The sequence below is a fragment of the Gossypium hirsutum genome, chromosome A02, assembly GCF_007990345.1.
Source record: "Gossypium hirsutum isolate 1008001.06 chromosome A02, Gossypium_hirsutum_v2.1, whole genome shotgun sequence".
Lineage (NCBI taxonomy): Eukaryota > Viridiplantae > Streptophyta > Magnoliopsida > Malvales > Malvaceae > Gossypium > Gossypium hirsutum.
The window spans coordinates 107,660,926-107,672,025 of NC_053425.1; the positions used below are offsets into that span (position 1 = coordinate 107,660,926).

The 11,100-nt window shown below is 33.0% G+C and overlaps 1 protein-coding gene across 4 annotated transcripts; it reads left to right on the forward strand.

The window, feature by feature from the left end:
* Window positions 1-4,016: 4,016 nt before the first annotated feature.
* LOC107936575 (histidine kinase 1) lies at window positions 4,017-10,697 on the forward strand. 4 transcript variants are annotated; one of them, XM_016869332.2, is made up of 13 exons: window positions 4,017-4,365; window positions 5,327-5,569; window positions 6,460-7,257; window positions 7,332-7,579; window positions 7,658-7,817; window positions 7,896-8,022; window positions 8,099-8,188; window positions 8,264-8,458; window positions 8,542-8,611; window positions 8,685-8,727; window positions 8,822-8,962; window positions 9,085-10,146; window positions 10,222-10,697. In XM_016869332.2, the coding sequence occupies exons 1-13, from the start codon at window positions 4,072-4,074 to the stop codon at window positions 10,438-10,440; spliced, it is 3,690 nt and encodes a 1,229-aa protein (XP_016724821.1). In that variant the 5' UTR covers window positions 4,017-4,071; the 3' UTR covers window positions 10,441-10,697. The 4 variants fall into 4 exon arrangements, with proteins under 4 accessions (XP_016724821.1, XP_016724820.1, XP_040937196.1 ...); XM_016869331.2 differs by having other exon boundaries at window positions 4,023-4,365; window positions 6,457-7,257; XM_041081262.1 differs by having other exon boundaries at window positions 4,023-4,365; window positions 5,327-5,563; window positions 6,457-7,257.
* The last annotated feature ends 403 nt before the right edge of the window (window positions 10,698-11,100 follow it).

Consider the following 11,100-nt stretch of genomic DNA (forward strand, 5'->3'; position numbering starts at 1 on the left):
GCTTTAAAGGTGAAAAATGAAGTTAGCCAAATATTTTTATGTTTAATTGGGATGATGGATTAGTGAGGTGGAGTCACAATGCATGAGTTCTAGAGGATGATAATTGATAAAACCCTTCCCAATCAAGCAAATTCAAAAGCATTTGCACGCCCATACCCCCCTTTTTTTTTTTGTTTTCTTTTAGGGTTTATATTACTAACTTTTAAGCGGCCCCTTCAAAATTTTAAGTCTTTTAATCTTCAATGGATTAATGACAAATGGGTAAAGGATCACCTACCCCAACTTTGTCTTTAAAGTATTATATATGATGAATTCAGGTTTAACTCAATTGGTTTGAATAAGTAATATTTTTTTAAATGGTATTCAATAGATTCAATTTCCCATTCTTTTATATAAAAATGTGTCAATAGTTGTTATATTTTGTATAGGGGTAAATCTAGAATTTTTTAGAGAATCGGAATTAAATAATAAGATTTTGAGAGATCGAAACATAATTTTATAATGTATTAATTTATTATCTTCGTCATTTTAAGGGATCAAAATGTCATTATACTATAAATTAATTTTTAATATTCTAATCATCTTTTAGGGGACTTAAATAGTAAATTTTCATTTGAGGGGAGTTAGGGCTCTTGCTTACCCACCTCATATTCGTTTTTGCTTTGTACTATGTGTTTGTTGTGTATTTAATGTTTATACATTAATTGGATTAATTTTAGTATCTATACTTTTTTCAAGTTTTGAAATCTGAACATTGATCTTAATGGCGATAGTTAAAAATGATTAAAAAAATTTATTGATATTTTAGTGGGTATTATGTGAAAATCTTGTTTGTTTTCACATTATCCTTATAAAAAATGTCACTAACGGTTGTTATTAAGGTCATGATAGAGAATTTAAAATTTAAATTGTACAATGATTAAAATTGACTAAATTAAAGTATGCAGATTAAATCCGTGACAAACTTGTAATGCTCTAATTTGGTATAATTTGATTCTATACTTTATAATGTTTAGTTAATCTAAATAATTGACACCATTAAATATTACGTGTTTATTACGGATTTAATCTTTATACTCCGATTTGGTTAATTTTAATTTTTTAATTCTAAAATTGTGATCCTAACCCTAGTGGCTATTATTAAAAATGTTAAATAAAATGATGTGACATTTTTTGGGTATTATGTGAAAATCTCAATACATGTCAAACTTGTTACTTTCATAAAATATTCGCAAAAATGTTAGATTATTTTATCTTGTTGCCATTAGGATCACAATTGAAATTTCAGAATTCGAGAGACACAAATATTAAAATTAAACAAATAAGAATACAAAGATTTAAAAATCCATAACAAACACATAGGGTAGGGATTATTTGCATAATGTGACCAAAAATAAATAAAATATTGCATTTTCACTCACAAATTTGTTTTATAAACATGATTACGAAATTCTTTATTTAGTAAAAAAAATGAATAAATTGCAAATATTTGTTCACACTTCATAGGTTCATGCATGTTGGTATGATTTTTTTTTCATATAAAAAATGTATGATGATGTGAATTAAAATGATGAAATTACTTTTTTAGGGTTTAACTAATATTTAGATTTTGAATTTGGCAAGTAACTTTATAATTTTTTTTAATTTAGTTCCTAAATTTGAATTTTTCATACTATGAAATTGCATCATATAATCACTTTATTTTTTTATATTTTTTTTATTTTATATAAATCTTTTAAAATTTTAAGTAATTGCATAACACAATTTCTATCACATCATTACACTTTAATGATATCCAAGTTCAAAGATCAAATTAGAAAATTTTGTTAAATTCCAAAACTAACATAGATTTAAAAAAATTTCTACAACCAAATTGAAAAAACTTGCTAACTTTAAGAACTAAATATTACTTAATCCATTTTTATTATATATATATATTTAGTCAACCCCCTTAATTAGGTTCTATTCTTATGGTTCTTTCCTAGCTAGCCTAATCATATCACCACCACCGAAAGGCCTAATTTTGAAACCCCAGTCACTCTCCAATTAATCATGAAATTCATGGTCCCAATTTTCCAACAATTGACTAATTACTTGTCACCCGACCCCGTCAGTGAGGTATGAACAGTTAGACTTATCATGCGTTTATGAGGCCTGCTCGAAAAATGAAAAGATCTGAATAAAAATATAAGTCTATAAAATGAATTTTGACTAAAAAAAAGCTCGAACTGTCTCGATTTTATAAAAAAAATGTTGTTTTGCTATTATATTATTAATATTTTGGTGTTATTGTTTAGATGTTGTATAACTCTTGTTTTAATATTAATTCTATTATTATTTTAGATGCATTTGTTCGCTAAGTTGCACTTATCTTAATATTATTTAAGTATAAAGATTTTTTTAATTTATTAGAAAATATTTATTTTAATAATTTTACTATATTTGATGTATTGTATTTTTTAATTTTGTTTTTAAAAAAAAATACGAGCGGGTCCGGCTGGCCTCAAGTTTAACATTTTCATCTGGGTTAGGTTTGGAAAAAGAATTAGGCTTATTTTTTGAGCCAAGTTGGGCCCGAGCCTAAAAAATAGACCTAAATTTTTTCCTCAACTCGACCCAGCCCATGATCAACTTTGAAAGGAATGAAATTAGAATTTTTTTAACACATTTACAATTGACTCAAACATATATTATTTGAATTTTGGTGTCAGTGACAAACATAAATATATCTTTAAAATTTTTAAAACATTGTATTTTTGTATCCGTATTTTTTCAAGAAATTTTTTGATATATTTATAATTGACTTACACACTCCTAACAGAAGCAAATTATTGTCAACTCACACATCACAGAACAAGATTGAAGATGTAATTAAAATGCTTTAAAATTTAAGAGTCAATTTAGAATGAGAATTATATTTTGGAAATATTTGGTGCAATTAACTCTTACAAATACAATAAAATTATAAATATATGTAAATACAAAGCACAAACAGATAAAAAAATCGGAATATAATCCATCGTTTTTAAAAAATTATTTGATAAAAAAAAACTATTTGCATGAGTTTTAATTTTGAAAATCATCTTAAGATAATAGAATTTATTGTTACAAAGAATTAACGGAGTAAAAATAGAGGTCCCAAAAATCAAAGAAAAATGATATCCTCTTGTTTTAGAGAAAAATTGGAGGTTGAAGAAGGAGCTCCCTCACTTTGAAGTTTAGGGTTTCCTTTTATTATATCGAGTTGAATTTCAGATCGAATTGTTTTTATTTTATTAATTATATAATAATTTGTTCCTATCTTATCGAATAAGTAAAAAATTGAGCTCTAAAAGTAAGAGAAAAACAATATCTTTTTGTTTTAAAGAAAAATTGGAGGCTGAAGAAGGAACCCCTCATTTTGAAATTTAGGATTTCCTTTTATTATATCGAGTCCGACCTCGGATATGACAAAATTAATCTCAAAAAAGAGTTGAAAAAAAATGTGGCAAATATGTTCTTGGATGAGGAATAAAAACACACCACAAAGCTCCACTTAGGAAAAATTGCATTGTCTTCGTGCAATGCCTTGAAAAAGTGGGAAATGACACAATTAAGCAGTGCATTAAAAACACACACCCACTTCCAACAAATAAAGTTTCAATTGTTCTCTCAGTCCCTATGCTCTTAGGATTTTTGACATTTTATCCTCTACTTTTAATTTGAGCCTTTCAAGAAATTTTTTTTTTCGAATAATTTTATTATAAGTTTTGATCATATTTGCTCTTTTTTAATAGAATGATTTTAACGGTGTTGACAATTAGAATTGAATTTCAAAATCTAAAAACTAGAATGACCGAATTCCTAAAAATAAAAATATAGAGGCTTATGGCAAATTTTAACCATTTTAAATCAGACAAATGAATGAACTAATTTCGAAAAACTCCAAAAATAGTACAGGGATCGAATCCATAATTAAACCAAGAATAAAACACAAACACAAGTGCCAACACACATTACAAAAACACATTCACACACAATCAAGAACATAAGATCTTGCTGTATATGTGCATAAAACTCCATGAAAAGTAAATGGCAGAAAAACCATTTGAAAGCAGTAGTAGTTCTGAAAGTTCACCGATTCTTTTAGCTTCATCAATGGACACTACGCCATTGAGGAAACTATTACATGGGATTTCAGAGTTTGTTGTTTCTTCTTCAACGTGTGGGAAAAAAACAGCCGCCACACGTGGTCGTAGGATTTTACATAGGGATGTTGAAAGGGAAGAGTTTCAGTACGGTGGTGGTGGTAGCGGTGGTGGCGGTGGTGGTGGTCATTGCTTGTCGTCTTATTACAGTGTTTTTGTTGCTCGGCTTGCTATCATGGTTAGTGAACATGAACATGAAACTCTCCCTTGTCGTTATTCAGTTGAGAATTTCAGTCATTTTGTTTGGATTTAAGTTTTTTTTTTTTGAACAAAAATGGCTTCTTTTTCTCAGCTCATCCATGGCTGAAACTAGAGGTCAAATTCTGATTTTGGTCCCTCTGTTATGCTCAAATTTGGGGTTGTGCTTATAATTTGGCATGATTCTTTTCCTTTAGTTGATCAAAATATCGTTAGAATTCCAATCAAATAGTATTTTGCTCATCCATGGCTGAAACTAGAGGGTCAAATTCTGATTTTGGTCCCTCTGTTATGCTCAAATTTGGGATTGTGTTTATAATTTGGCATGATTCTTTTCCTTTAGTTAATCAGTGTTTATAATTTGGCATGATTCTTTTCCTTTAGTTAATCAAAATATCGTTAGAATTCCAATCAAATAGTAGTTTGCTCATCCATGGTTAAAACCAAATTTTGATTTTGGCCCTTCTATTATGCTCTAATTTTGGAATTAGTCCCTCTAATTTGCAATAATTCTTTTCCTCTACCTTTATAATTTCATTAGTTAATCCCTTTAGTATCTTTAATTTAGTGTCTATAATTTAGCATAATTTAGTTTTTCTACTTTTATAATATCATTAGTTTATCCCTTTAGTGTCTTACTCATTAGATTGAAGTTTTATTTTAACAAATATTGCTTTTCTTCAAGCTCACCCATAGCTAAAACCAGGGGTTAAATTTGGTTTTGGTCCCTCTGATATACTCTAATTTGAGATGTAGTCCTATAATTTGACAAAAGTCATTTCTTCTACTTTTATAAGTTAATCAAAACATAGTTCATTTATTACTTGGCTCATTGAAGCTTTCTTTATGGAACAAATATGGCTTCTTTTCAGCTCACCCGTGCCCAAAACTAAGGGTCAAATTATGGGTTTAATCCCTCTATTAAATGTTTTTTTTTCCAGGTGATGCTAGCTATTTTGATTGGGCTGCTAACAGTTCTAACCTGGCATTTCACAAAGGTTTACACAACAAAATCATTAAACACATTGGCATTTGGTCTTCGTTATGAGCTTCTTCAAAGACCAATCTTAAGGATGTGGAACATCTTGAATTCTACCTCGGAAATTACTACAGCTCAAGTCAAGTTGTCTGAATATGTAATTAGGCGCTACAGTAAACCCACCAACCAGGCAGAACAAGTTGAGGTTCATCCTTATAAAACTTCAATGGTCAAATTCTATAAAAGCTCCTCCTATTATACCTTTTTTTTTTGCAAATTTAGTCCTTCTGTTATAGTTTTTACTTTTCGAAATGTGGTTTTCGGTCCTGAGATCAACTTTTTTTTTTCCTTAGTTTTTTTTAGTAGTTTGACGCATGGTATTAAGTTTTGCAAATTTTGGTATTAAGTTTTGGGGAGGGGGAGGGGAGCTGATTACAATTTTCAAAAACTTTGGAAGAAGATTTTATGAGAACTTTTTAAAACTTTTGAAACTTTTGGAGGGTTAATGAGAATTTACAAAATTTTAAAGGGGTCTAATTAATTTTTTTAAGTTGGGGGATTTTGAGATTTTTTTAAAAATTCTGGTAGGTCTACTTAAAATTTTAAAAATTTTGGAGCTTAATGAAAATTCACCAAAATTTTGAAGGGTCTACTTAAAATTTTGGAAGGCTTAATAAAAAGTTTCAAAACTTTTGGGGGTTTAAATGGAATTTTTAAAAAATTAAGAGCTCTAATGAAAATTTTCAAAACTTTTGGAGAGCAAACGCCCCTGGGCTCCTATCACCATCTGCCCCAGCATATGATGACGTGATATATACATTTTTTTTTATATATCACCTCAATTAATGCTTAAAAAATAATCCAAATCAAATTATTTCACAAAATCAACCAAAAAAAAAAGTTAATTTCAGGACTGAAAATACACTAGAAATGATCAAACCATAATAGAGAGACTAAATCCGCTAAAATTACATATATAGGGACCTTGTTTAGAATTTGACCAAAACTTCATTTTCTTCATTATAAACATTGTTCATGAAAAAAAATTTAACCATTTTTTGTTTTGTTTGTGTTGATTTATTGCAATCTTAGCAGCTGTATGAAATGATGAAAGACATAACATGGGCACTATTTGCAAGCCGTAAAGCTCTAAATGCCATAACCATAAACTACAAAAATGGATTTGTACAAGCATTCCATAGGGACCATAGAAGCAACAACACATTCTACATCTATTCCGATCTCGCAAACTATTCGATCAGCTCCACCGAATCGTACCATAACGAGATGTTATCGTCCCGAAAAGGTTGGAACGATCAATTCATCCACGGAAATGTCTCGGCGATATGGTACCGCCAACCGCTCGATCCTGTTACGGGTGAAAAGAAAGGAAAGCCTTCACAAATCCCACCGGATGATCTTATCAACATAGCAGGCCCGTCTCAAGTGCCTGATGGGGTAGCTTCATGGCATGTCTCGGTTAGTAAATACACCGATTCACCGTTGCTTTCGGCTGCTTTGCCGGTTTGGGACGCTACGAATACGAATATCGTGGCTGTTGTCGGTGTTACGACCGCTCTTTTTAGTGTAGGACAGTTGATGAAAGAACTGGTTGAAGTACATAGTGGGTATATATATTTGACTTCACAACAAGGTTACTTGTTAGCGACATCAACTAATGCTCCTTTGTTAAAAAACACGACGAAAGGGCCGAAACTAATGATGGCCGTCGACTCCGACGACCGTGTGATACGAATGGGAGCTCAATGGTTGCAAGAAGCTTATGGCAATAAGTTCCCACCTGGCCATGTGGTTCATGTTGAAAAAGCTAACCTTGGGGGTCAACATTATTACATTGATTCGTTTTTTCTCAACTTAACAAGGTTACCTATGGTAAGTTCCGAAACTATCCCGTCTTTTCCGATTAACCCGAACATCGAAACTAACCGTTTATGTTGCCGGTGCAGGTCGGGGTTATTATAATTCCGAGAAAGTATATAATGGGGAAAGTTGATGAAAGGGCATTGAAAACATTGGTTATATTGATATCAGCATCTGTATGTATCTTAGTTATTGGATGTGTTTGCATTTTGATACTTACGAATGGAGTTTCCAAAGAAATGAAACTCCGAGCTGAGTTAATAAGTCATCTCGATGCAAGAAGAAGAGCTGAAGCTTCGAGTAATTACAAAAGCCAATTCCTCGCGAACATGAGGTAACTGATTTCGGTTTTTCAGTTCATTTGACATTGTTGCCTTGCATGCATGTTAATGTATCTTTTGTGTTTTAACAGTCATGAATTAAGAACGCCTATGGCTGCTGTCATCGGATTGTTGGACATTCTTATCTGCGATGATTGCCTTACGAACGAGCAATACGCAATGGTTACTCAGATTCGTAAATGCTCAACGGCTTTACTCCGGCTTCTTAACAACATATTGGATCTAAGCAAGGTAAGATTCAAAGACAAACTAATAAGAATATAAGCTTAAAAAGTTCGTAAAATTGAGGACGATGTTTACATTTTGTAGGTTGAATCGGGAAAATTGGTGTTGGAAGAAGCTGAGTTCGATTTGGGACGGGAACTCGAAGGACTTGTTGACATGTTCTCTGTTCAATGCATTAACCATAATGTGGAAACAGTTCTGGATCTCTCTGGTATGACCTAAAACGAAATGTATGATTATCGGTTTATGTTTATACAAATTATGTTACATTAAAATTTCGTAAACAGATGATATTCCGAAAGTAGTTCGAGGAGATTCGGCTAGAGTTGTTCAAGTTTTTGCTAACTTAATAAGCAATTCCATCAAGTTCACAACATGTAAGATGAACATTTATTTCGATGATGAAACTGTTACACTTGAGCAGAACTTAACTGTTTTCGAATGGTTTGCAGCGGGACATATCGTACTCCGCGGATGGTGTGAGAACCCGAATGTGTGTAGTGATTCCGGGAAGTTTTCTCCTGATCAGAAGAAACCGTTGTCTGCATTAAAGACAAAGTTGAAACAACACGGAAACCATACGAAGAAGGCTGGCAAGAAAGACAACAAAATGATTCTTTGGTTCGAAGTCGATGACACGGGCTGTGGTATGATTCTTTGGTGAAAAGGGAAAAAGGGTTCAATTTCGACGTAGCTTAGCTTGAACTAATTTATCCTCCATGATCTGCAGGAATTGACCGGAGCAAATGGGAATCGGTGTTCGAAAGCTTTGAGCAAGCTGATCCTTCAACAACTCGAACGTAAGTACTTTGAGAAAAAAATAGTATTTTAACGAGCTGATTAAGAAATGTAATGCACTTTTGGTCTTTTCAGGCATGGTGGCACCGGTCTCGGACTGTGCATCGTGAGAACCTTGGTAAATGAAGTTCCTTGACAAACAAGTTTCGTATTCCATTACAAATTTTCATTACCATTTGACATCGTTCTTTCACTCGTATTATCGATGACAGGTTAACAAAATGGGAGGAGAAATCAAGGTTGTTAAAAAGAACGGTCCCGGAACTCTAATGAGACTATTTTTGCTCCTTAGTACCCCTGCAGATGGCGTAGAACAACAAGGACGAATCGATTTCTCGAAGCACAGTGTAGCTGTGAGTAAAGTTTGATTATCTCAGTACTCGACTTTACAGCTTTTACGTTAGTACATAGAGTTTTTTTTTTTATCATAAAGTGCTCGAAAATCGGCTTGAGATCGAAGCAAATATGAATGCAGGTAATCCTTGCATTACATGGTAGCATGGGTAGAATGACAATGTTGAAATGGCTATCGAAAAACGGAGTCCCGACATTGGAAGCATCGGAATGGAATGAACTAACACAAATCCTCCATGAACTATTCCATGCCCGAACTCTTGATTCTGGTTTCGACACTCATTATTCACTGGCTGAACCTATGAGGTCCAAAGTACAAAGCTTACAAGAGATGAAGAACTCGGTTTACATCATAGTTGTCGATCTCGGGTTGCTCGATTTGAGCACCAACATATGGAAAGAACAGCTTAATTTCCTCGATAAATTCTCCGGCCTTGTGAAATTCGCGTGGATGCTGAATCACGATACGTCCAATGCTATAAAGATGGAACTCCGTAGGAAAGGACATATATTGATGGTTAATAAGCCATTATATAAGGCAAAAATGCTACATATTTTGGAAGCTGTCATAAAAGAAAGCTATGTTGAGCCTCAAAACCGAAGTCCGAATGGAACGAAAGGTACATCAAAAGAAGGTGATTCTCACGAATGTCTTGAAATCGATTCAACTCAGTTCGAGACATGCAGCTCTGATGATTCCGATGAAACAGCTGGTGCTAGCTCTATAAGTTCGGTCCATATCAGAGAGGAATCGAGAGAAGGAACCATACTAAAATCCAGTCCATCGACACTTAGGAACTGCCTAGTCGAGTTCACGCGATTAGGCTTAGATCAATGCAATACCAGACCAAAGTTGCATAACACCGAAGACATCAAACCCGAAAATCCCGATTCCCCAGAACAACCTTCGGTAAGAAGCAATGCTAAAGACAGAATAACAAACGAACCCAAATCTCTCCAAGGTTTACGGATACTCCTAGCGGAAGATACACCAGTTCTCCAAAGAGTAGCAACCATCATGCTCGAAAAAATGGGAGCTGTAGTAATCGCGGTAGGAGATGGAGTACAAGCGGTCGAAGCCCTCAATTCCGTGCTCGATAATGACAACGAACATAGAAACAACCAAGTGGAAACAGAGATATGTGATTCTCCACCATATGATTTGATCTTAATGGATTGCCAAGTAAGAAAAAAAAATGCTTCATTTTTCAAATCAATCTGCATAACATTCAATCATGTTCTGTCTTTTCTTTTACAGATGCCAATGATGGACGGATACGAGGCGACAAAAGCGATAAGAAAATTGGAAGAAAGAACGGGTTGGCATATTCCGATCGTTGCTTTGACGGCTCATGCTATGTCATCAGATAAAGAAAAATGCTTGAAAGTAGGCATGGATGCTTATTTAACAAAGCCAATTGATTACAAGTTGATGGTGTCCACCATTCTTTCACTTACTAAACAGTCATCACCTTGAATGTTTATGCATGCCATGGCAGTTTCTTGAGGAAAAAGAAAACACAACAAGAACAAGAAGTTTTAATAATGTCTGCTATACATAGGATTATAACCAGTTTTGTTGTTTAAAATCTTCAGTTTGGAACTGGTTTTATTTTTATTTTTTATTTTTAATTCATAGTCTAACTTTCGGCTTAGTTTGTTCTTAGTTAATGTGATAACTGTATATATTAAAGCCCAAAGGCTAATAAGAATAATACGATTATTTTGGGTTCACTTTGGAGATTCGGACCAAATATATGTTTACCGCATTAATTATTAATATAAGGAGAAGATTGTAAATATCTAACGATTCACTCGATGAGTCGAAAGACGTAAAAAAAAATTAAGATGATTGGGACATTGGAATTGGAAAGGAATTGGAGAGGATAAGAAAGAGTTGAGAGTGCTAGAGAAATGAGAATCTTAGGTTTTTAATTCGGTGCTGGGGGCCATTTTTGATAGTTCCTAATGTGTCACGTGTTGCCAGTACATTAGTTTCGAACTCCCTCAAATTTAGTCGACTTAATAATATCTTGTCGTCATAGATATGGGCTATCATGTTTGAAGAACGAATATGTGTGACGTAATAATAGCAAATATCTATCTGTGTCAAGTATGTGATTCTATCAGTTTGAGC

What these genes read in the sequence shown, in the direction of transcription:
- LOC107936575 (XM_016869331.2), top strand. Translation starts at nt 4,072, where the DNA reads ATGGCAGAAAAACCATTTGAAAGCAGTAGTAGTTCTGAAAGTTCACCG. An exon ending in ACATATTGGATCTAAGCAAG is followed by an intron (nt 7,818 to 7,895) that starts GTAAGATTCAAA and finishes TACATTTTGTAG; the next exon opens with GTTGAATCGGGAAAATTGGT. An exon ending in AGTCGATGACACGGGCTGTG is followed by an intron (nt 8,459 to 8,541) that starts GTATGATTCTTT and finishes CATGATCTGCAG; the next exon opens with GAATTGACCGGAGCAAATGG.